Source organism: Schistocerca nitens, chromosome 2 (genome assembly GCF_023898315.1).
Source record: "Schistocerca nitens isolate TAMUIC-IGC-003100 chromosome 2, iqSchNite1.1, whole genome shotgun sequence".
Classification (NCBI taxonomy): Eukaryota; Metazoa; Arthropoda; class Insecta; order Orthoptera; family Acrididae; genus Schistocerca; species Schistocerca nitens.
The window spans coordinates 409,460,571-409,487,935 of NC_064615.1; the positions used below are offsets into that span (position 1 = coordinate 409,460,571).

Sequence of the window (27,365 nt, forward strand, 5' to 3'; positions counted from 1 at the left end):
CAGGATGACCGGGTCGTACTCGATGCTGACGAGAAAGACAGGCTGTGACGCCTGAGCTCGCACGCTCTCCCAGCTCAGCAGAGCAACTCCGTATCAAGGCCTACTAACTCGTAACTGGGTGTTTACGTACTAACAAGAATTGCATATTCTGCTGGAATCCGTTATTATGGACTCTTACTGCTTACTAGTGCTAAAACGGAACACCCAACTTTACAGCATGCCGTGATTTAAGATCCACGCTCGACATAAATGCTCTAACGAGACTTGCTTATAGCATTCAGTCTCTTCTGCTTAATGGTCCTTATTTCATACAAGACACAGTGCGTCATGTAACCGATAATCATTTTTGCATGATTCTAGTTTCGTTGCACCTAGTACAACCGTAACAAATTAGTAGTAGGCCTATCAACTTCCGGTCATTGTACTTCTAGTAAGACTTCTAGTAAGACTCCATAATAGCGGATTCCAAAAGCAGATGCAACTTTCGTTTGTACGCGAATACCGAATTACGATTAACAGCTGTAGAAACGCAGTTCATCTGCTGCTCTGAGCGAGCGAGCTACTTCAGGCCTACCTACGTGACGTATGCGCCGCGACCTGTCTTTCTCGTCGGCCTCCGATGTACTCTAGCGTCGTCAGAATTCCCTCAGTCACTACCAGCCGTGACATGAAGCCATACCCGATGTTTACCCATACCATGATGACAGGACTAACACCACTGTGCCTCCCCAAAATTTTGGAAGAATGGGACCTCTCGCCAGGTCGCTGCTATACTCTACGTTGGTCATCCAGGGTAGTGCAGTACTGCGAACCGTCGCTGAACACTGTGTCATGTGTTGCACCAGCAGCCCATGCGTCCCGGGCATGGTACTGTTTGTGTCGGGGTGTCAACGGCAGCCTATGTAATGGGACGGCAACTGGCTCTGGGCACTATGGGACTCAACAGCTGTGGTCGTAAGTCCCCTAGAACTTAGAACTACTTAAACCTAACTAACCTACGGACATCACACACATCCATGCCCGAGGCAGGATTCGAACCTGCGACCGTAGCAGTCGCGCGGTTCCGGACTGAAGCGCCTAGAACCGCTCGGCCACCGTGGCCGGCCGGACGGTAACTGCCCACTGCTAGTCTCTGACCTGTGGTGTTGGATGACACAGAATGAGCAGGGAGTCCACTACTTGTTCTCGGATGGCAGGCACAACATGGCGATCCTCCCTTGTAGTGACGAGAACCTTGACGAAGACTATGCCTGCGCTCACGTTCCCACGCTGTCCCACATCGGGTCACTGTCACATCCGAATGCCACAAAATCAGGATTCGACCAGCTGGCCAAATGGAGACTCACAGCGAGGCTAATTTAAAACTCTGCCATATGCTGATAACGCTGTCTCACACGCGTACGCGCCAACTCTGTGTCCTTCATAGTGATCACTCAACATCTGCCGCTATTCGTGCGCCTTGTATTTGTTACCACGTCTGATGCCCACACAAAACACGAACAACACTAACGCACCCTGGTAGCCGATCTAGCTGCCACAGAGAATTGCAACTCTAATCGTTTACATACCCGCCGATGGTGCGTACATATATGAAGCTACACTGATGTCCAACCATTTCTTCTGGGTGATTCATTTTCTTTTGTCAATCCACATAGTTTTACAAGTTCCTTTTGTAATGCTTTTCTTCCAGTTTTAACCATTTCCATTGATGAGCAACGACAAATAACAAACAATATTATGTGCACATCATGCATTTCAACAGTCATGGCATCATCATCAAGAAGACGTATAGCGCTTTTCATCTTGAATTTCATTTACAGCTTGCATATGTGATGTATCTGCAGCAGCCCCAGAGGCGCCGCTTTGCTCTGATGTTTAAGTAACGCTGGAGAGAGCTATATAAATGTAGATAACAACTTGAATCCTAAAAAAAAGCGAATGTGAAAGGACTTAAATGTATCTGTTGATGATATCAGGGGCCGGCCGCTGTGGCCGAGCGGTTCTAGGCACTTCAGTCCGGAGCCACGCAGCTGCTACGGTCACAGGTTCGAATCCTGCCTCGGGCTTGGATGTGTGTGATGTCCTTAGGTTAGTTAGGTTTAAGTAGTCTAGGGGATTGATGACCTCATATGTTAAGCCCTACAGTACTTAGACTCATTTGATGATAGCAGAACCATTAAAACTCAAACGTAGTAATTTATCTGAGCCAGTAAATTTGTGGGGGAAACGATGTGCATATGCTTCAGGGAAACAACAGACCGTTCACTGTACAAAATATAGCTATTCTGCACTACATTTATCACTGTTGAAAAAAGAAGCCTTATTTCTTAATGTGCATTTATGTGGAAAGCTTGTTTCTAATTTCCAGTATGTCACTAACAGCACCTTCCGATTAACCGATATTAATCTTATTGACCTAAGAATGATGAACCGAAGAGACATGAGTAATCTGCGAAGCAAAATCAACATTGTTAAGTATTAGCGATTTTCAAAGACGGAGGACAATCGATACAGCATGTTCAAATACTTGCGGGAAAGCAGGACCAGGTAACGTCCTCGATAACCCCTGATATTTCGACAGGTGAACACCGCGTCATTTCCAAGACGCAAATGGAACGAAGGAAGAAGAATGAAGGAAGACTGGGATTAACGTCCCATCGACATGGGGGTCATTAGGGACGGAGCACAAGCTCGCATTGTGTCAGGGATGAGGAAGGAAATAGACCGTGCCCTTCAAGGGAACCATCCCGGCATTCGCCTGGAGCGATTCAGGGAAATCGCGGGAAACCTAAATCTGGATGGCCGGACGCGGGTTTGAACCGTCGTCCTCCTGAATGCGAGTGCAGAGTACTAACTGTGCCACCTCGCTCGGTTCACACAGAACGTGAGATCGCTGTGTCTGGGAACTTAAACCCTCGGTTTGGGGCCTCCGACAACCGGAAAACGAAAGACAACGTATGTAGAAAGGCAATTCTCACCTTAAACTAGCGCCACCGCACAACCAAAGATAACCAACGACAAACGTGGTAGGTAATGAACATTAATTAGTAACAGATGAACAAGTGGCACTGACTGTTCTTTAGTTTGACCAGGTAGAAAGCAGGATTCCAGGCACAGTTTAAGCAAAAATCTCTGTCTCTATTTATATGGTCTTTTGCTAGTTTAAAAACTCATTGCTTCCTCAATAGAACAATTCCAGGAACTAGAAATGTACGTCAGAATCTCTGTAATGTTATATTGCACCGGATTTTCTCGCCATTGTTAATGCCTGTGACGCTTGTGCTCTATACCCCAGTTGTCCACTGTCCTCGTGGACTAACTGCTACGTTATCATTTAGCTTTCACCAAACACATTCTGGCGGAAGAAAACCTGAAAGTGAGCTAACTCAGCTGATAAACTTGCTGGGTCTGAGATGACGTGTATACTATGAACCAAGGTACGAACTACTCTTCACGCTGAGCCGGATGGTGACAACTATCATCCAGAAGACACAAATCCTATAAACGGCATGGCCCAAGGTACCGTCACCCTTCCTCCTGACCAAGATATCAAAGAAGGCAAGGCAGTCATCGTTTTGCATCTCCATGATGAAGCTAATATTCGGGTGGATTGAACTGTGATTTTCTAAATAGCTGTCGTATGTTTACGAGGGCACATTCACCAAGAGCAGCAAAGAGGCCTGTTCTACGTTCTCTCAAGACACTTATCTCACCTGCGGATAAGGAAAATGTTGGACAAGCGGGACTATGTTCATAAGTTGAAATATCGTAGTTGTCGAGGACGTTACCCGGTTGCATTCCCACAAGTTATTTGAACATCTGATGCGCTGGGATAAGCTCAAGTTTCACGAAACAACTTAGTTAAAATCTATTTCTCAGGGGCGTGGGCTTAAAGTTACATGGTTCAAATGGCTCTGAGCACTATGGGACTTAACATCTATGGTCATCAGTCCCCTAGAACTTAGAAATACTTAAACCTAACTAACCTAAGGACATCACAGAACACCCAGTCATCACGAGGCAGAGAAAATCCCTGACCCCGCCGGGAATCGAACCCTGGAACCCGGGCGCGGGAAGCGAGAACGCTACCGCACGACCACGAGCTGCGGACCTTAAAGTTACATAACAGGGGACGCAAATAGTTGCATATTAGGTCTAATATTTTATTCGTATTGTTGTAAATGGTCGAAAGGTTGCAAGTAAGGGAAACGGAGAAAGGTCAACAGACTCTAGACCCACCATACCATTCGACAATGCAAAGTGGTTTCGACTAAATGCAGTATACGGGTTAATATTTTATTCGTATTGTTGTAAATGGTCGAACGGCTGCAAGTAAGGGAAACGAGGGAAGGTCAACAGACTCTAGACCCACCATACCATTCGACAATGCAAACTGGTTTCGACTAAATGCAGTATACGGGTTAATATTTTATTCGTATTGTTGTAAATGGTCGAAAGGCTGCAAGTAAGGGAAACGAAGGAAGGTCAACAGACTCTAGACCCACCATACCATTCGACAATGCAAACTGGTTTCGACTAAATGCAGTATACGGGTTAATATTTTATTAGTATTGTTGTAAATGGTCGAAAGGCTGCAAGTAAGGGAAACGAAGAAGGGTCAACAGGCTCTAGATCCACCATACCATTCGACAATGCAAACTGGTTTCGACTAAATGCAGTATACGGGTTTACATTCGTTGCAATAACGAAGTGGAGGCGTCGCTTCTCTTTTCTACTTGACGCCAAAATTCAGCAAATGACTTTTTTTTCTCTTCCCATCGGCACTGGGACTCACCCCACTGCGTCTCAGCGACGAGTGTACACGACAAACACAGCACAGCTTTTACGTGACGTAATGAATCCGCTCCTTCCTGGACTGAGTCGACGGCGGGAGTCACGGAAGTCTATTTGGAATCCATTAGCGCTTCTTTCGTTACCGGAAATCACCAGAACCGCCCAAGAGACAGCAGGAAGTGTGCGCAGCAAAATTTCTCCGTTTACAGCTGCGATCGATATTGCAAGGCATCAGGTGAAAGCAAAATGTTCGCGGTTCTCTTTATTTCCCGAGCTGTTTCCGGAGAACTTTGCTAGCTACTTTCACAAGCAGTGTAACAGACTGAAATGCACGAAGAATAATTTTAGGTGTATTTAACATTCAGTCGACTAAAATCAAGGGGACAAAATACAGCAAACGCATGCTTTCCTTCGTAATGGGCTACTTACTGCTTTTCCTGATAGCTTCGCAGTGCTCGTAATCATGATTGTTACCTCTCTAACAATAAATTACCACCGCCACCGTTATTAACAAAAGTAGCAACACCATCACCGCCCTTGATAGTCGTATTACGCGTTGTCCTCTGTAAAATTATGTTTTTTTAACACTAATTCAGACCCCTTTGGAGTGTAGTTCGACCGCAAATTTTGCTCTAGTGTACGAGGTGGAATCACTAGGGACCGTTTGAAACCATTCGACGAGATCTGAACGTGATCTGAAGCACGAAGAGTGTTTACGCTTTTTCAGCCTTCCTGTTTGGGGTCCCTGTAAAGCCCACCAGTTTGCCAACACCGTCGGTGGCTCCCGCGCATCTTTGTTGGGCACTTTAAAAGTGTCCCTGTACTGAGACATCCATTCGCTGACTCCCAGGCATCAGTGTGGCAGAGTACCATTTCGACACCTCTGAGCTGTGTGGCGCTGCGACATTAAGCTGTTGCCTGCCGGCTGCATGCGAAATCTAAGGAGTGTCGAAAAGGGTATGGTAGAGAGCTGAATTAAACTCGCTGAAATGAGATGAATGAAGCCTATGCGGATGGAATCAAATGAAGATGCAATGACATGAAATTACAGTATACCAAGTTGAATCGGCCCGAAGACCTGTTCGGACAGCCTAACGATTTGGGCAACTGCTCGTGAAAAGCACGAAATTCTGTCTCTATCTCTGCCGCCGTAATGGATCCACTATTTTCACGATTTGGCAAATTTATTTCATGTTACTCTAAGATGAAGAGGTTGGCACAAAAGAGGCCAGGTTTCCCTTCCTTTCGTAGTCGTCAGTTAACATAAAAGAGGGAAACGGAGTGCGTCCTCTGTATGGGAATCGTATAACACATCCGGTTTCACAAAACTTTCACATTATGTGACTACCTTCTTCACTCTTTTCAAAGCTTCATATCTTCGATGAGTTTCAGAAACCTTCAAATAACACTCCTGGCATCTCTCTCACACTTTTGCCGCCCGGGGTAACCGCGCGGTCTGTGCGCCTAGTCACAGTTAGCGCGCTTCCCCCCGTCGGAGGTTCGAGTCCTCTCTCGGTCATGGGTGTGTGTGTTGTCCTTATCGTAAGTTAGTGTAAGTTCGATTAATTAGTGTGTAAGTCTAGGGACCGATGAGCTCAGCAGTTTGGTCCCATAGGAACTTACCACCACCACATCTTCTTCACACTTTTCTATTTCTGTTTGTGTGTGTGTGTGTGTGTGTGTATGAGTGTGTGTGTGTGTGTGTGTGTGTAGGAGTCAGGCAGTGGCCTTTTGTATTTTCTGATAATGGACAATGAAGTTAATAGAAATCTTTGTTGGCTCCAAGAACACGTTCAACAAGATATTGTACCCGATTTCCTGTACACCGCCGTCAACTCAGTCAAGATACACAAATTAATGCGTAGTACTGCAATGAATCTATAGAAAGTAGAACTGTAAGAAATTATAATTGCGACTCATAGTTAATACGTCGCCAACCCTAGATTGCACTTAACAGCCCACGTTAATCCACAATATATCTTTCATCAGAAAGTTACATGCGGCTGCGATTGTGTTACGAATACACGTCCGAAGACATCTGTTCAACTAAGCGACTATACCGGAACCCAAAACCAGTTGTGGGTTGGCTGTCTAACGACTCCCAAGAGCAACACAATTTTATTTAAACTCTCTAACCGAAAACGCTGAGCTACCGTGCCAGCACCAACTGTGATACCCAAGCACGACTCATAACCTCTCTTCACAGCTTCAGTTCTGCCAGTACCTCGTCTCCTACCTTCCAAACTTCACAGAAGCTCTTCTGCGAACCCTGCAGAACTAGCACCCCTGGAAGAAAGGATATTGCTGAGACATGGCTTAGCCACAGCCTGGGGGATGTTTCCAGATGAGATTTTCACTCTGCAGCGGAGTGTGCGCTGATATGAAACATCCTGTCAGATTTAAACTGTGTGCCAGACCGAGACTCGAGCTCGGGAGCACTTTCCCGCGAAAGGTAAAGGTCCCGAGTTCGAGTCTCGGTCCGGCACACAGTTTTAATCTACCAGGAAGTTTCGAAAAAAAGTTTATCGTTTACTACATTTTCGCTGTTCTTGTAGTAAAGCTGCAGCAGCAGACATAACGTTTTAATTTATTACTTCTTTACTACAGACTTTATTCGTAACGCACTTTGAGGACAGTATGCATAAATACCACTGAATGTACCTGCAAAATTATGTCACTGAACGGCACACAGTTCCGGAGATACGACGCCATTAACATTGAGACGCGTGAAAAACTAGCTTTTGCTTAAAATGGAGCACACATTACCTAATTTATATTCATCCGGTGTTTCATTATGAGAGTACTTCCAACAAATTTTAAGCATAATTTCAAACGTGTTCTAAAATTTCTCTCGTCTTACATGCTTAAAATCAAAATTTACCACATTAACTCATTATAAAGTAATCGGAAGTTCGAGGCTGTTTTAGACGTGGGAGCTCGAGTCTTTAAACCCTTGTCGCACTTTTGACGAGCCCGACTCGTGGAAAGAAATGCGGGTCAAACGTAAACATCACGGGTCACACTCGCGGGAACGGAAGTTCAACCAAACATTTTTTTATGTATCAGATACGGCTCTGTATAATACGTACATTATCCAAAAAACAATACGCTGTCAGAGAAAGGAAACATTTGTTGATTACCGAATAAATATAGCAGAGGTAATGTTAAACATTGTCTAATTGGCGGTCTACGAAAAGGGTGGGAAACAATGACTAGGTGAAAAATGTCCTCGACTTCAAGTGCAATACTGAGCCCATTTCTCAAAACATAACGACGCGACACCTAAAAAAAAACTAATAATGCGGTTAAAGGCGCTACAGTCTGGAACCGCGTGACCGCTACGGTCGCAGGTTCGAATCCTGCCTCGGGCATGGATGTGTGTGATGTCCTTAGGTTAGTTAGGTTTAAGTAGTTCTAAGTTCTGGGGGACTGATGACCTTAGAAGTTAAGTTCCATAGTGCTCAGAGCCATTTGAACCATTTGAACTAATAATGATGTGGAAAATTTGCATGAAACACAAAGTACGAAGCAAAACAACGTGAGCATGCACGGAATGTAAGGCGGCGTTACGTCCACCACAATGCTTTTGAAACTACCATGTCATGCAGGGCTGTAGAATTATAGATATTTTAATAAAAGTTCAGAAAAAAACAATTATCTGCGTCAGTTACTGTTTTTCATTTCATCCCACGACGCGTTTCTAGAGTTAACACTCTCATCGTCAGGTGGAACTATGTTACTCTGTTACATTTTTTGCTACCTGGATACAGCCAGTTGTTCGTCGCGCTAAAAAAAAAAAAAGTATAACAGGGACTTGTTGGCGTAGTAAGGCATTGACATAATACATTTATAATCTTAGTGTCATATTACGTTAAGAAGTGCCTCTTATACGTTTTTGTAGCAAAAAGAAACCACAACAAACAACCGACTGCACCCAGCTAAAAATATGTAACATAATATCATTGTTCCACCTGAAGATGAGAGTGTAAACTCTCGAAACGCATCGTGGGATGAAATAAAAAACAGTAACTGACGTAGATAATTGTTTTATTTGAACTTTTATTGTCATAAACAGTCACAGTTCCTTACGACAATCCAGCATGGTCGACATAAGGTTGTGTAGGTAGTTAACTGTTAGAGACCAGTTCAAGAGAAGAATTTCTTCTTGTAATTACGTATTATGTTGACAATATTTAGTTTAATCGTTTTTTATTGCATTTCTTCTGAATAAGGCGCACCTGAAGACCTCAACGAAGATTATAATTTTTATTAAAGAATTTTTTATGTGTAGAGATTTATATAAGAAACAAAAATAAAATTATTGTTAACGTCTACAAGAGTAGTATCACATGAAACAAACAAAAGCGTAGCTACATAATAGGTATCCGCATGTCGGCTTGTATTGCGATTGTCTCGCTCTTCACACTGGCACGTTTCCCCAATCGCTTGGGCACAGATTTCAGCGAACTAAATGCTACGGCAAGAGGTTAAACAATCGGGGGTTTACTGGTCAATGTTACTAAACAGAGTGGAGCTTGAGGGGCACATTGGTGACGAGCCCCGCTTTTGCCTAATCGTGTGTGAAAGACTGCCTAATAACGCGCTTTGTTCGTTAACCACCCGATTCAGTCCGGGTCTGCCTCATCCTTGTCTCGTGGTTTAGCGCCCTGCGGGTTAAGGTTTAAGGATAAAAGACAATCGAATGGTAGAGAAATTTGTGACTAGACATATGACGTTGACACACAGTAAGACATTGAGGGAAACAGATGCCCCAACAAATTAGGGTAGCCGACGATAACGTCTGGAGAGAAAGGTTTTCCAGCTACAAACCATTGTGCACGGCGTATTTGCAGCTTGCAGTGGAGGGCAAAACCGGCGGATGCGTGGCGAAACAGCGCCAGGAGGGTTCGGGACGGCGTGCGCTGTGAGCTGTGAGGCGGTGGGAATAGAGAGCGTGCAGAATGGCGCGGAGCGGCCCGTCCCACGGCGAAAGCGCGACCGCGGCGCCTCGGCGGGCGGTGGATGCGCCTTCCGGATGTTCCCCGGCCGCCGCTTCCGGGCTGTCCTCGACGCACCGCTCACGGGACGGTTCCCACACACTCGTCTTCTTCCGGAGGTATGGACGCATTATGCGTTCGCACTCAGTCTCCCATCTTGTGGCCCAAGTTACGTTGCCGTCATTGTTCTTACGTACTCCCGAGGCCCCACAATTCCCAAAGTGGTGTTCTGTGAACTACGAACAATTTGAAGGGCGTCTCGGCGGCCATTTTCTGGTGGTGAACTGACGTGCCTTTTGTTATAACACATCTTCCTTTGAGTTATGTCATGGGCACAATGTCTTATTTAAGTAAGTAACTACAAGATAGCAATTTAATTTATGAACAAGCGGCAATCACTCACTGTTTATCGAGTTTTTTTACGTACTAGAAGAAATTTGCCACAAATGCTCGTTTACAAATAAATGAAGCTTATAACGTTAGCATGAGTGTGAATCGTAAAGTTTTTGATGTGAAATGTATTTAGCATCATATGATATTCCCGACCTGCCAGGGTAGCCGAGAGCGCTAATGCACTGCTTCCTGGGCTCGGGTAGGCGTGCCAGCCCCGGAACGAATCCGCCCGGCGGATTAACGACGAAGGGCCGGTGTGCCTGCCGGCCTGGATGTGGTTTTTAGGCGGTTTTCCACATCCCACTAGGGGAATACCGGGCTGGTCCCCAACGTCCCGCCTCAGTTACACTACTCACAGACATTTGCAAAACGTTTGCACTATTTCACGGTTTACACTAGACGCATACAGCTGGGGTACGCTACTTCTATCCTGGGGGGGGGGGGGGGGGTTACAGGGTAGCGTCAGGGAGGACATCTAGCCACCCAGGGTAAAGGGTAGCGTCAGGGAGGACATCCGGCCACCCTCTGAAACTAACATTGCCGAAACTCAATAGTAGCAACGCAGACCCGCCAGTCGCCTGGAATGGGCTCCGGATGTAGATAGATGATATTCCCGGTATCTGGTAGACTATTTTATTACCGTTTCGTAGCGTAGGCGGTATGCAGGTGAATCCTAATACTTGACTGTGCAGTGTTCTCACCAATATGTGGACTATTTCATAGCACAACATAATGAATCGTTTTGAATCTCATGTCCACCAGTACTATCGAACAAAGGAAGTACTCTTCAAAAAAAGAAAGAAGAACGTAAAGTCACTGATGTATCCCTTCTGAAAATGTAAGTGCTATGAGTGAAAGTATGTAATATAAAACATCTAAATATATCCATATCTGTGTAAGGTAATACTGATTCCTTTCCCTAATTAGTCGTGGGATTAAACGCTGCACGGCTGCCTACTATTTTTCTTCACTTACACTGGAATGTGTAGACAATACACTAACGACTGACATATGCTACATGTATGCACCGATAAATATATATCTTCGATCTGTGTCCTAACAAGCCACAACATCACGATGGGGAAGCGCCCTCGGGAAGTCTAGTTATTTCTGCAAGGTCTTTTCATACAGCGCTTCGTCTTTAGTTCTGATTCCGTGGACAGGTAGGTAGTAGGTCTCTGGTCTTCACGGCGATCTCTGTTTTTCATTTCTCTGGAGGCAACCATCTTTTATGATTTCTATGTACTACAGTCGTCGTCTTGCCCTACTTCTTTTTCCAGTGACATGTCATTTATTGTTTGCTCAGTGTACAGATGGAATTACATCAGGGACAGGCTATAGCTACTGATGGGGCAACCTATTGACTTCAGGAACAAATCGGCCAGTCGGTAGTTTTACCGTTCAGTCTGATTTTTTTCGGTCGAATGAAACAATCGAAAAAAATTATTCTCTTCAGGCATTTCAGTTATATTAATGTTTTTTTTTCACCCACTCACACGAGTCGCAGACCGTTATTTAGTTATATGAGTGTTTTTACTCGATCTCTGAAGCGTTTTCATTTCCATACTAGATCAAGCTGAAGGCCGACCGGAGTGGCCGTGCGGTTCTAGGTGCTACAGTCTGGAACCGAGCGACCGCTAAGATCGCAGGTTCGAATCCTGCCTCGGGCATGGATGTGTGTGATGCCCTTAGGTTAGTTAGGTTTAATTAGTTCTAAGTTCTAGGTGATGATGACCTCAGAAGTTAAGTCGCATAGTGCTCAGAGCCATTTGAACCATAGATCAAGCTTTTCGGTTATAGATGAGCCATGACTAGGACTGCCGACCTTTTTTGTAGAGACAAACAACGTATCTTACTTGAAAGAAAAGTAACCAATGTATATTTCTAAAACTGAAGTATTTTCAAAATTTATATATTTATTTACTTAAATACAAAATTTTCGTACTTCTGGCATTCAATATAATTTTTTGTGTGGTTTTAAAAGTTTAATGAATGGAGCTACACAGTAAATTTATGTTTAAATATATGAACGATTACTTTAAATTATTTGAAGTTCTGTTTCTATCTCCCCGTCACTTTGTACCAGTCGCCGACAATTCTGTTTCTGTTAATGCTCAGCTGAGTGAACAGAAGGCATATAGGGTACCTTGTTTTGAAATTCCGTTTGTTGACTTAATCACTTCCTCTTTAAGCCCACACTGCTGCTTGTCAGAAGTTTTATTTCGCGTAAAACATTCGTCTTCATTCGTTAATTTTCTTTGAATGTTAACCAGCGCTCATTCGCATGAACGAGTGTGAGAAACCGCATAAAAACCACTCTCATGCTGGTCAGCAGAACCGACAGAAATACTAACGACCGGTTTCACTTCAAAAGCAAGAATGAATAATTCAGTGATTGTGCAAAGCAACAAATGGACTATATCGATTATTTTCATTCTATTTCTCTCACGGTCTTGTTTCACTCAAAGGAAATGATTGACTAAGAATCCAACTTATACGTCAAACAACAACCGACTGAACCAATAGAAGGATTTCATTCCAAAGAATGAATGAATAATTTAACCGACCCGTAAAACTACAACTTAATGAGTCGATTATTTTCCAACAACCGACTAAATCGATTTTGTATTCAACTGTTACCATTAATAGCTACAAACCTGCCGCACTCCCTTCTCAACTAGTTGCATGTTTGACAACCGTAGTCTGCTGTGTGTATTACTTGTAGATAATCTTTGACTCTCTGTGTTCTTGCTACCTTCTGAATTGCAGGGAGTGTATGACTGTCAACATTCCAAAATTTTACAGTTCTCCTCTAGCCATTCCAGTTTTACCATTTTGCACTTCCTGTCAAAGTAGTGTTTTAGAAAACATCTTACTTTTTGCCTGCTTAATTCGCTGAATTTCTGTATTTTGTTATCTCTTCAGATAAATTCAATATTTGGTGTGTTACCCAAGGATTGCTACCGGAACTTCTCTTTTTACCTGTTCCATCCTCTGCTGTCTACTCTGTTTCATATCTCCAAGCTATCCATTCTTCTATTGTATTCCTTTTCCCTGTGTCAGACAATCATTGCCTAAAGCTTCCCTTGGAGCTCTCAGTAACCTCTGTTTTTTTCCAATACATCCAGGTCTTTTCTACTAATTTTTTCATCTTTTTCTGCAATTTCCCGTTTTTATCAGGAATAACCAATAAATTATGGTCACAGTATACATCTGCCCCTGGAAATGTTCTGGGTTCAAAATCCCTGTCTTAGCCTTCTATCTGAAACCATCCATTGTCTCCACGTCTCTTCCACATATGCAAACTTCTTTCAAATTCTTATAATAAGTGTTAGCAATGATTAAATCGTGCCCTGTGGAAAATTCTACAAGATGGCTTTCTCTTTCATTCCTTTCTTCCAGTCCATGTTCTTGTATTTTCCTTCTCTCCCGTTCCCTATTAAATAGTGTTATGTTGACCCTCATCAAAGTTAAATGTCTCCATCAACGATCTGGATAATTTCTATTATCATCATACATTCTTCATCAACTGTGGAAGTAGTAGGAATACAAACTTGTACTAGTGCGGTCACTCGTGCTATTATTCATCCATTTCATTTTCCAGATATGCTTGTAACACCACATCCCAAAAAGATTCATTTTCCTTTCCTGAGTCTCAAGAGTCCAAATTTCATAACCATGCAATAGCACACACCAAACGTACGTTTTACGAAATCTTTGCTTCGCAGACTGTTACTTTACAAGGTTAGCTCCTTCTTTTTATTGAATGAGCCTTTCACTTCTTACCTCACCTTTGGATTTACTACTCCCAGAGCTTTTGTTTCTTAAATAAGTAACTAAGTCAGTTTGTTTCGTTAGCTTCTCACGTATGTGTAATCGGGCTTTGGTTTGTCCACGTTTGTCACAACGATCAGGTTTATTTTAGACTCGTATCATCAGCATATCTCTACATACATATTCTTTTGCCATGTAGAGTATACCTATTTCAAACTGTTTTCTGCCTTTTTAAGTTCCTCCTGTATGTACGGATTAAAGTGATTGGCGATAGTGCACATCCTTGGTAGACTCCTTCCAGATCTGTGTTTCTTCTTATGGGGAACGCGATGAAGATAGTTTGGTCTCAAATCGCGAATTAAAGTCTTGCCTCTCCCTGGTCGCGTTTTTCTGTTTGATCATATCTTAATGATCACTTGAGAAAGAACCCATTCGATGTTACGTCACTGAGGCCGGTGGCATGATGGTGCACATACTGATCAATTATGAACAGTTCATAAAAGCTAAAAAACTGTAAACTAACCCATGTGCACCTGTGAAAGACATATATCTCGTCAAGCTCTGTTGCATTTTATAGTATATATAAAATTCATTACTATTTTATAACTAAAAATTGGGCAATGATTCAAGAACCACAGTGCGTTATTTAATGTACGGTAGAGGCGGCAAAGGCTCCCTGATTCATACGCAGAATTATAATACGTTCGTCAAATGTTATTTCATCATATGGAGCACTTTTGTAGACTGTTGATTGTTTGCTGTGAAACCACGTCCTCATATTTGTAAATTTCTGTTTACTGGGAGAACATTCCATTACAATAAGTACCTGGAGTTACTTATTTTACTAGAGTTTCTATTGTTGTTTTCAGTACTACACAATTTCCAAACATTAATCCACTGTCTTCACACAAATGGAGGAATTATGCTTCCACATTTCTTCTCAGCAACTAACGTCACGGAAAGAAATAATAGCGGAATATAATATTCATCGTTTGTTAGCAAAGAGAGCAGAATATTTTTTTTGTTTCCTTGTTTAATTGTACTCCCTTTTTTGCAGTTTTGTCTAACATCAATAAATGCATATATTTATCTGGAAAACGCTCATAATGATTCACCATTAGAAGGTTATAAATGTGAAATGCGCAGTTCCATCTCCAACCAAATAGGTTGCAGTGATCTTAGTCTCTTGTGGAAGAAACAGAATAGTGGAGGACACCAGACATTCAAGAAGCAGTGTATCACCTCGTGCGTCGTACGTGCCATTATTCTGAAATAATTATATGTGTTACAGTTAAAATTGGTTCTGACCAAAACGAATTATGAAAGCAATAGGAGGAAGAAACAGGAAAACGACAGTCTATTTATAAAACTGATCGATACAATACGGATATAAATGGTAAGTAGTTCTGATATATACTGTCTCAGTAATGGGGAGCTTTCTTTTTGATAATTTAAAACTTTCCTTTTGTTTAAGTAAATTAGCAGAGTTCATATAAACCGGCTAGAAATTGATGCTTGTGTGGTTTGATTTTAGCCGCAATTCCATGTTGTAGCTGAACAGATATGGCCACAGGTATTTCTCACTTGCAGAATTCAACCTTGAAAGCGTGTCAATATCATCTAATACGTCATATAGTTAATTAACGATTTTATAAGGAAATCATGTTAAATAATGCCATCAACACTGAAAACTGAGTAATAACGCGGAATGCGATGCTCCGCATGAAGTTGCTCCACACAGTGTATCAATTGTATACAATTGTATACAATTATATACAACTGTACCGCGAATATTTTAGGTCAAAAACACGGAGATGAAACTTTGAAAATGTAAGATGACTGACATTCTATGCTTAAGGAAATGTAATAAGAGGAAAATGTAGTAGTGTTTGTGCAATTAAGGGACAAACATGTAAATGTTTTTTATTCCAGTCTTTGATCACAATATCAATTCTTTAGACGATGACCGGTTTCAGTCCGTAATGACCATCTTCAGATGTCCTAAAGTGATAAGGCTATAATGGCATCGTCAAAACATATAAATATAATCAGCACAGCATAGTTACAAAGATCTAAGATAAGGTGTAGAATAGGCCAAATCGTCCACACAGTCATTATTGCAACTGGCTACTGAAGTACAGTAGCTACCTTATTTTAGATCTATGTAACGATGCTGTGCTGATTATATTTATATGTTTTGACGATACCATTATGGCCTCATCACTTTAGCACATGGTGTATAAAAGATCTGAGGATGGTCATTACGGGCTGAAACCGGTCATCGTCTAAAGAATTCATATTGTGATCAAAGACTGGAATAAAAAACATTTGACTGTATTGAATCACTGTTTGTATACGCGACTATGTCGCAGTTGGTGACAAACATGTAAGTTTCAGGAAAAAGCTAGAGGTATACCGCTATACGTACCAAGCAAGTCATCAACTTTACACCCTTTCAGAATCTAACTGATACACAAACAAACTCTATGGCTTTGAACTTTTGCCCAATTTTTTTGCGGTTTCCCTAGGTTGTGAAGCAAGGGACACAACTGGCAATCCCCTTCCAAATTTTCCCTACTGGGAATCCTTAAATCCATTCCCAATTCGCTGTGATTCGACTAAGAAGCACTCATAACCATGCACTCTAAAACAGATTCATTACGAATATTCGATTGTAATTTTCTGAAGCATGCAAGACGCTTACTTATAGAAAGAGCTCGAGTTAACCACACATTTTCTCGAAAGTGACAAACTCTTGTAATCGTACAATAGTTTCACTTAGAGGTAGCACTGAACATAATTATGTAATTACAAGCCTTTACTTGTACGTCTAAACAAATTACAGACATCCAGTGCGACAGGAATATCCGTTCACGTAGGGCAGGATTTGTTTTTTTCTGTATACATGTTGTCATGCAAGATTTTTAAATTTGCTTCCCGAGAAGCGCTGATAACAGCAGCTGTCTTTCTGTTGTTTGCCAGTTTGTATCAGTAATTAGCCGAATATCGCTTAATGGACAGTTGGACAATTACAATGGATTCTCCACCCAGTACGTGTGTCAATATTTCTACTGTAGTACTTGATGGACACTGATATCTCCGTAGTACTGGGAATGTGTGACGTAAGCCGACATAGAGGTCAACCAGCAGTAATTTTAAATAGGAAACAGTGTACAGTTTTACAATAATGGAGCTTAGTTTACGTTGTTGGGCACAGTAGAGGAAGTTAACTGACATTACTTCGCCCACGGCACGCGCATAATCAAAATGAGATCGGTTCTCTCAAACTGCATCTCAATTACTCTAGTTCTTATTGAAACGCGTTTTAAATGTTTTTCATCTATCACAGAGTGCTGCAAGGGCTTATTCGATTTATTATTATGTATGGGTTATGTTCATGAGAATAATGCTGAGTATATCACAGCCTGTAGGCCATCATTTCGTGAAGCTGCTTCCTACAGTAACCGTTACCAGAGACTAAGGCCGAATATGAAAGATAAGATATCTATTTTGTTTCAATCACAGATCGCCACTGAAACTCGGGAAATCTTAGCTTACCGTACTATACCGGTTTCTGAGATTATTATTGCTAGTGAGGGTTCCTACCTTTTTCCACACGGCAGTTTGTCTTTGTCTTGTCGTAGACGTTGTAAGATAAATTCTGATTCCAGCGTTCACTTATGGGTGAAGGCTAGTGGTCCTTCTTCTTTGGAAGATTGTCGCATTGTGAGTGATTGTACTCTTTATAATCATTGAAAGCAGTTCTCAATAAACGGCCCTTTTAAGGGCCACAAATACTACACATTGATCTTGCCAAAAGCCGAGAAGCGGTTCTTCTTGGTGTTTTAGCTCTCTGGGGCACTCTGGGATGCTCTCTGGGGCACTCTGTGATGTTCTCTGGTCTGCTCAATAGATGTCGAGCACAGTCTCTGATTGGTTGTCTCGTTTTTGGCGCGCGATTCAAATTGCGTTGGAGCAACACGCCACTAGTATTGTGTTGCTGGAAAATTCATTTCCGGTGCGATTGCGTAAGCTGATAAGAGTCCACATCCGCTGCGTGCGCCAGGACTGATGCTATAAATAGCACACTGTTCTGTCTAGCGCATTCACTCGGTTTGAGTGAATAGCCACTGAGGCACTGCTTCTTACAATGATGCGTAAACGTTGTTTTCGTCGTCGCCGGCGAATGCTGATTTACAAATCACTTGTCAATGTGGACGGCACTCTTGGTGCTTCGACATCTTCTGCGAAGGGTAAAAAGATGTCACGTACGTGCCTGCGTCAGTCATATCTAACATAAAAGGCCAGCGTATACGGTATTAATTTCAACATTATCTCTGAAAGGCAGTCTGAAAAGCCCATCAGAAAGTCAAATAACAAACTGCATCCCCGTGAGATTTCTCACATCGACAAATTAATTTTTTATCACATTTCTTAGTTATGAAGCATTAAAAAGTAACTTTTACTACACGCTGTATTTGCATTCACGAATAGTCGAGCGGTATGCACACCAGGTGGTGCATTGCATCGTCAACATTCCACAGTATAGTCTTTCAGACTGCAGCCACGAGCATATACCGGGTGATCAAAAAGTCAGTATAAATTTGAAAACTTAATAAACCACGGAATAATGTAGATAGAGAGGTAAAAATTGACACACATGCTTGGAATGACATGGGGTTTTATTAGAACCAAAGAAAAACAACGTTCACAAAATGTCCGACAGATGGCGCTGGACAGCTACCGTGACGGGGGAGAGGTACGCCGATATGTTACAGAATCCAATCATCCCCAGCCTGGCTGATAAACACCTGCTGGAACGTACGATGTTTATGCTGGATGGCGCTCCATCCCATATTGCTAGACGCGTGAAAGGTCTCTTGCGCGCGTCGTTTGCTGATGATCGTGTGCTCAGCCGCCACTTTCGTCATGCTTGGCCTCCCAGGTCTCCAGACCTCAGTCCGTGCGATTATAGGCTTTGGGTTTACCTGAAGTCGCAAGTGTATCGTGATCGACCGACAGCTCTAGGGATGCTGAAAGACAACATCCGACACCAATGCCTCACCAGAACTCCGGACATGCTTTACAGTGCTGTTCACAACGTTATTCCTCGACTACAGCTATTGTTGAGGAATGATGGTGGACATATTGAGCATTTCCTGCAAAGAACATCATCTTTGCTTTGTCTTACTTTGTTATGCTAATTATTGCTATTCTGATCAGCTGAAGCGCCATCTGTCGGACATTTTTTGAACTTTTGTATTTTTTTGGTTCTAATAAAACCCCATGTCATTCCAAGCAGTTTTCAAATTTATACAGAGTTTTTGATCACCCGGTATATCAGACCGCATATATTAATGGCCATTATGTGTTATTCCAGACAAACGATTGTGAACCATTTGTCCTTGGTGGGATTAGGCTCGTGAAATATCTGTTTGAAAGACTAGGTTCCGATTTTAGTGCCTTCATATGCGGACCCTGCGTGAATAGGGGAGGGGGGGGCAGGCAGAGGCCAGCTGCCTCCACCACCTCCCTCTCCCAGCAGAAGGAAATGATCTTTACAGATCGAACTTGCTTGTTGCCAGCATACAAAGACAAATGTATTAGGCAATTATCATTCTGAAGAAAGGCGAAGCAGCCGGCCGCTGTGGCCGAACGGTTCTAGGCGCTTCAGTCCGGAACCGCGCTGCTGCTACGGTCGCAGGTTCGAATCCTGCCTCGGGCATGGATGTGTGTGATGTCCTCAGGTTAGTTAGGTTTAAGTAGTTCTAAGTTCTAGGGGACTGATGCCCTCAGATGTTAAGTCCCATAGTGCTTAGAGCCATTTGAACCATTTTGAAAGGCGGAGCATATAATGGTTATTGACTAGGAACAAATGTGTCCAGAATCATTTGTCGTCATCTCTCAAAAATATTTCGTTATCACCGCCAAACTAGTACGAGCTGCCTCCGCCCGCCTCCCCACTTTGCTCAGATCCTGCGCACACTCTTGAGTGTGTTACTACCTTAGGAAGGGGCTCTAGTACTGGGTGGTTGAAAAGCCCAAGGATGACAACGCTACGTGATTTAGAGTGTTTTTTACGGCTGATGTATTAGATGCTGAAGTCACTATCATTTCATCATAGCTGGCTGACCAGTATCTGTTTGTAGGTCTATTTATTTATAGGTTCATTAACATTTCTGAGCGAAGTGTTTCTTGGATCTCTGAGAAATGAGGCGACGTCTCGACGCTGGGAATAACAACGCCGTGTGCGCTAATTAACGTCTGCCGCTGTGGCCGGCTAATGAGAAGCGCCAGCGCCGGATTAATGAAGGAGAGGGGAACAGGCACACGAGTCCCCAGCAGGGGCAAGAAAGAGGCTGCGAGCAAAGCACTGAACCACACTCCGCAGACATTGCCAATCACTCGCTAGCGGAGCGTTCTTCAGCTGTTGCTCGTCTGTGCGCCTCCGCGCGCTTTGACCGCCTGAACAATGATGAATCGATAGACCTTAATCTGGAAGGTCGTTCTTGCGCGTAAGTGTAACCATATAGCGTAGAAAAACCGCAAGGACCTAGATTTCGAAGAGTGCATTTGATTTTTTACTGCGATCAATTCAGAAAGGTCTTAAAATGTCTTCGGTAGGATTCCATCTCCCGCTTACGTCGAGATACTTACCAAATGAATATCGTGTGCCAAAAAGCCTGGCGCAAGTCTTACGACTCGACACCACTTGTGCTGATTACGTGTCAGTTTCGTTGCTTATTTGGTCTCATGCAGCTGACAGCACCCACTACACTACAATGTTTCCATAGGGATTCGAACACAGGACTCTTCGTAATTAAACTGAAACGCTAACTGCGAGACCATAGTATGCGTTGTCGAGATAATTAGATAGCGATGTTTTAGTTTTGACGAGTATGAAGGGGAAAAAATAAGCCAGAAACTGCCTTCCGTCACCTTTTGTGACGCCACTAAGGCATTGCTGTCGATAAAGGCGGGTAGTTGGTTCTCCAGATGTGTTAACTTCTAGAAGAGGGTAGCAGAAGGCAATACATTATACGCCCTTATAAAAAAAACCAGGGCATGATGAAGCGGAGCATAATATAAAAAAATACATCAAGTTGTTAAGGATCGAGGGTGAAGAAATACAAAAAAAAAAAAAAGAATTGGATCGCTTAACGTAGGACAAATATAAAACGAGAACGCTGTTCCGCACAAATATACTGACGGAAAAAAATCGCAGCACCAATAAGCAGTTATGCGACATACACGAAATTTGGTAGGCGTGTTTCTACACCTAAAAGATTGTCCAAATTTTGAGCGAGTAACCTAAGAATGGCGCTAGTATCGCCACTACGACGATGCAAATCAGGTTAGCTTTAAATACACGCTGTAACGGTCGCGAGCGTTAGTTACCTTTGAGATTGGGCGTAGTGAGCTGAAGTTAGTCAAGAATACCTTTAAAGTGACAAAGACGCCATTATCAACACTTCACTAAGTTTGGACGAGGTCATTTAACAGAGCTACAAGAAGTTGGATATTCCTGCCGCGGTATTACAGAAAGACCTGGAAGAAATGTAGCCAACGTACAAGATTGGTGGCAACGGTGGGTCACGGGAATGTACGGTTGCAAGGAGACCGGGCGCCGAACGGCCACGTGGCACTACCGAGAGGGAAAACTATCAGCTTCGGCGAATAGCTTTGGCGCATCGTATTGCATCTGTAACAGCAATTTGAGCAGCAATAACCACGGTCACGTAGCAAACTGTTACAAATCAGTTACCTCAAGGACAGCGCTGAGCCTGACGCCCCGTAGCCTGCATTCCACTGATCCCAAACAACCGTCAATTGCAACTTCAGAGGCGTCAAGTGAAAACTCATTGGCGGACGGGGTGGAGGTCTTCTGTGTTTTCTGATGAAAGCCGGTTCTGCCTCGGTGTTAGTGATGGCCGTGTGTTGGTTAGGAGGAGGGCAGTTTAGAGCCTGCAGCCAACCGTCTGCGTACTGGACACACTGGATGTACACTTGGAGTTATGGTCTGGAGTCCGATTTCCATATGACGGCAAGAGCACTCTCATGGTTATCCGACGGGCCCTGATTCCAAGTCTGTTCGTGAATCTGGTAATTCGACCTATTGTGGTGGCATTCATGAACAGCTTTCCAGGGGGCATTTTCCAGCAGGATAGCGCTCGCCCATATACCGCTATTGTAACCCAACGTGCTCTACAGAGTGTGCACATGGCTCTGAACACTATGGGACTTAACATCTATGGTCATCAGTCCCCTAGAACTTAGAACTACTTAAACCTAACTAACCTAAGGACATCACACACATCCATGCCCGAGGCAGGATTCGAACCTGCGACCGTAGCGGTCACGCGGTTCCAGACTGAAGTGCCTAGAACCGCACGGCCAAACCGGCCAGTGTGCACATGTTGTCTTGGTCTGCTCTATTACCAGCTCTCTCTCAATCGAGCACATGTGGGACATCATCGGACGATAACTTCAGCGTCCTCCACAAACAACATTAAGCGTCTCTGTACTGACCGACCAAGCGCAAAATTCGTGGAATTCCAACCCAGAACCTGACACCCGTCACCTGTACAACGTTTGCATGCTTGCATTCAGCAGTCTGGCAGTTAAACCGCTTATTAATGTACTAGCACTTCACATTTGTAATGGATTATCCCGCACTTACACTAACCTGTGATCTTTCAATCTTAATCACTCTAATATGTTACCTAGACAAAGGTCCTCCCGAAATATCATTACTTTGCATTAATTATTTTTTTGGTGTTGCGTTTTTTTTTTCCTTCAGTGTAGCTCATCTTCGGATGCACAAGTACTTTGTGAATTACAAAACGAATTTGTTGATTTGATATAACATAAACAATTTCAATAAAAGGTATCATTCTTCTCGCAAAGCTGCTGACAATGGCGGCAAGGGTATACTTAGGAGGACTGTGAGCAAAGACAAGCCAGTGACGTGTCCTATGGAACAGGGGCTGAAGTATTCGGTATTGAGGATATTTGTCCAAAAGACGAACCCTATATCGTCGAGGCTTCCTTCTCGTAGTATGACATTATCATACGTTGTACTGGCAAGGATGTCATCACTATAGACTTGCGCAATCAAAGTTCTACAATGCAAGGCAGAGAGGCTAATTTGACTTATGACTATTGGTAATTGGTTTAAAATTCTGCCATTTTGGAAGTTATATCGGTACATCTTTTGGTCATTACTGTCCTCCACTGCATTCGAAAAGTCATTATGTTGTGTTTCGTTTCCTAGTCCTCCGTCAAAGGTTTGTATTGGTGCAATACAACATATTTCTTCGAAAGGGAATAATAATTGTAATAATAATACTGGACAATCGTTTATGGTACAGTCGGGACGAGGTAAAATGGAGTTAAAATACGGATTCATGATGAAATGAGCTCTGGCTTCTCGATACATTCATGCGTATATCAGAATACAGTGTACGAGTACATTATCTAACCAGCTATACCCTGATTGACTTCACTGCGATACGCGCATCAATGTATCGATAAATAAATGATCATTGCATCACGATTCTTCAACGTACACTAAAAGTTCAAAAGTATCCGGACGGACATATGTAACGCGGAAGCGACCACTAGGGGGCACAAGAGGCGGACCTGCCAGTATAAAAGGAGACGGGGAGTACTGTCAGTAGGTAAGCAGTAACAGCTCAGTGGCTCAGTCAGGTGAGCTCAGTCACTTCGAACGTGGCCCAGTCACTGAATGTCACTTGAGTAGTAAATCCATCAGGGACATTTCAACCCTTCTAAAACTACCCAACTCGATAGTTGAGGATGTGATGGTGAAGTGGAAATGTCAAGGAAAAACCACAGGTAGATCGAAAGATGGCAGATCTCATGAACTGATGGACAGGGAGCGTTGAGCATTGCGGAGGATGGCTGTAACAATAAATCGCATGAAATCAGCGGAATTATTAACTGACGACTTCCAAAGCGCTGCAAGGAATCCATCTACGATGAAGCGCCAAAGAAACTGGTATATACAGGAAGAATATGGCTCTGCGGTAGACAACGCCTATATAAGACAACAAGTGTCTGGCGCAGTTGTTAAATCGGTTACTGCTGCTACAATGGTAAGTTATCAAGATTTAAGTGAGATTGAACGTGGTGTTATAGTTGGCCCACTAGCGATGGGACACAGCATCTTCGAGGTAGCGATCACGTGGGGATTTTTCCGTACGGCCATTTCGATAGTGTACCGTGAATATCAGGAATCCGGTGAAACATCAAATCTCCGACGTCGCTGCGGCCGAAAAAAGATCCTGCAATAATGGGACTGAAGAGAATCGTTCAACGTGACAGAAGTGCAAACCTTCCGCAGATTGCTGCAGATTTCAATGCTGGACCATCAACAAGTGTCAGCGTGCGAACCATTCAACGAAACAACTGCACGACACAAAGCTTTACACCTTGCCGGGGCCCGTCAGCACCATTGGACTGTTGATGACTGGAAACATCCTGCCTGGTCGGACAAGTCTCGTTTCAAATTGTATGGAGCGGATGGACATGTACGGGTGTGGAGACAACCTCATGAATCGAAGGAACCTGCATGTCAGCGGGGGACTGTTCAAGCTGGTGGAAGCTCTGTAATAGTTGGGGCGTGTGCAGTTGGAATGATATGGGACCCCTGATACGTCTAGATACGACTCTGACACGTACGTAAGCATTCTGTTTGATCACCTGCATGCATTGTGCATTCCGACAGATGTGAGCAACTCCAGCAGGACAATGCGACACCCCACACGTCCAGATTTGCTACAGAGTGGCTCCAGGAAGACTCCTCTGAGTTTAAACACTTCCACTGGCCACCAGACTCCTCAGACATGAACATTTCTGAGCATATCTGGAATGCCTTGCAACGTGCTGTTCTGATGAGATGTCCACCCCGTCGTACTCTTACGGATTTACGGGCAGCCGTGGAGGATTCAAAGTGTAAATTCCCTCCAGCAATACTTCAGACAAAGGTCCCGAGTTCGAGTCTCGGTCCGGCACACAGTTTTAATCTGCCAGGAAGTTTCACATCAGCACACGCTCCGCTGCAGAGTGAAAATCTCATTCTGGACTGCAGACCTAGTCGAGTCCATGCCACGTCGTGTAGCGGCACCTCTGCGTGCTAGGAGGGTCCTACACGATATCAGGCAGGTGTACCAGTTTGTTTGGCTCTTCAGTGTGTTAAAATGACTGGACGTAGGAAGTTAAAAAAGAGTGGGGTACAACGGTCGAACAACTCCTTTTAAGCCACACACTTCTGTAATAAATGCTAACTGACGCTTGACACCGAGTATAGAGTGACATCAGTGGACAGTGGATGACTGGAAAGAAGTGATTTGTAGAGGTGAATCACACTATATGAAATGGTGTGAGTTTTACGAATGCGGGCAGAACGTTACCCGGCATCATGTTTAATGCCAATAGTGAACTACCGAGGATGTGACGTTACGGTTAGGGATGTTATTTGTGGTTAGCGTGTGCCCACCCTTATTGTACCTAAGAAAATACTGAATGCAGATAAATATAAACACAGATTACAACATTGTGTACTGCTTACAGTAGAGGAACAGTTCGGAGACGATGACTATTCATTTCAGCATGAGACAGCACTCTGTCATAAGAAGGCAAGAGTGAGCCAATGGTTTGTGGACAATGACGTTCCTGAAATGGACTGGCCTGCCAATGGAGCACTTTGGGGATGAATCAGAACCTCGACTTTACTGCAGACCCCATCTTCTCTGGTTTCGGCCCTTAAGGGGGGGTAGGACGTTAAACGGGCCGTGTTGGAGCAGGAGAGACACCACAGGACTTTTTAATTCCCACTGTCTATACTTTTACGAATAAATTCATAAAACTTTGTCAGAATGACCAGGAAGGATTCAGGATTTACACTCATAGGAGTGGAAGTTCAAAAACATAACAAAATCAATTTTGTTTTACATGTGAAAGTTCATCATTTTTTCACTTACTATTGGCTGCGTTTGTTGCTGTAGGTACACGTTTCTTCATAAGTAAGAGAGATTCTTCGATGAATTTTGCACAGCATAGAAACCATACTTACAGGTGTATGAAACTCTAGAAATTACTTAATTTATAAAAAAATGAAGGTGCTGTTACATTTTAAACTTCATGTTTTCAATAGATTTGGAAAATTCTAGAGTTTCATACACCTGTAAGTATGGTTTGTATGCTGTGCAAAATTCATCGAAGAATCTCCCTTACTTATGAAGAAAAGTGTACCTATAGCAACAAATGCAGCCAATGGTAAGTGAAAAAAGGTTAAATTTCAAATGTAAAAAAAAATATTTTCTTATATTTTTGAACTTCCACTTCTATGAGTGTAAATCCTGAATCCTTTCTCGTCATTTTGACCAAGTTTTATGAATTGATTCGTAAAAGTATAGACAGTGGAAATTAAAATGGCCTCTGGTGCCTCTCCTGCTCCAAGTCGTCCCGTTTGACGTCCTACCCCCCTTAAGGAAGAATGAGGTCCCACTCTTGTACAGACGGACATCCAATTGAAAGCGTCCTCAACAGAGCTCAGTCTGTCATAATAGCAGCGAAGAATGGATTCACGCCGTATTGACGTCCACTAATAGATGTCCACAATAAATTTGATCAGGTACTGTACCTCACGATGTACGTCCCATTATGATTTCCACCCTGCCGCCTTACCGGGTACCGCCGCAGGTCGCGTCGGGCGCTCTCGAAAAAAAAAAAAAAAAAAAGAAATGAAGAAACCTTGATAGTGGCTTCGTAGTGAAGCACCATTCCGTGCATCAAGATGTGTGCTACCAACGTGTGAAAGATGAGCGAAATGTGTGGTTCACTGTGTGTACGCTCCCCCTGTTAACGATGATCTATTTTGTTGCATATCGTCGGGCCAAATGAGAAGGCGAGCTGTGAGAGGAGAGGAGAGGAGAGGAGAGGAGAGGAGAGGGGAGGGGCTCACCTGTGGGTGTGGAGACTGCGGTTGGCGAGCAGCTCGGCCGCGGCCTCCATGGCGGCGTAGCCGTAGCGCGCCAGCTGCTGGGCGCGCTCGCTGGCCGGCCCGCTGAACGCCGACACGTAGTGCGCCGGAGAGTCGCGCTCCACGCGCATGCCTGCCGACACACCGCCACACCACTCAACGTAATACCACACAACACACTTGTCTAGCCGCGGTGCCACAAACTGCAGGTGTCAGACACTCAGGTCGGTACCAAACGTTGTACGTCGACAGAGTATCGACCAAAACACCGATTTAGTTCGTACTGTGCGCTGCCGTCTGCTAGAACACGCTTAAACGGTAATTAAAAGTAACACTAGAACTACGGTGCACAGCAAAACAGTATCTGTGAGGAACTGATTCGACGATATCGCGCAGTTGAG

The 27,365-nt window shown here is 43.5% G+C and overlaps 1 protein-coding gene across 1 annotated transcript in view; it reads right to left on the reverse strand.

The window, feature by feature from the left end:
- The window catches only part of LOC126235057 (chorion peroxidase-like), a 126,607-nt gene extending 99,512 nt beyond the window's left edge, over positions 1 to 27,095 (reverse strand). The window contains exon 1 of the mRNA XM_049943793.1: positions 26,947 to 27,095. Within this exon, the coding sequence (XP_049799750.1) occupies positions 26,947 to 27,095 (149 nt within the window). The remainder of the gene's footprint in view (positions 1 to 26,946) is intronic.
- Positions 27,096 to 27,365: the final 270 nt, after the last annotated feature.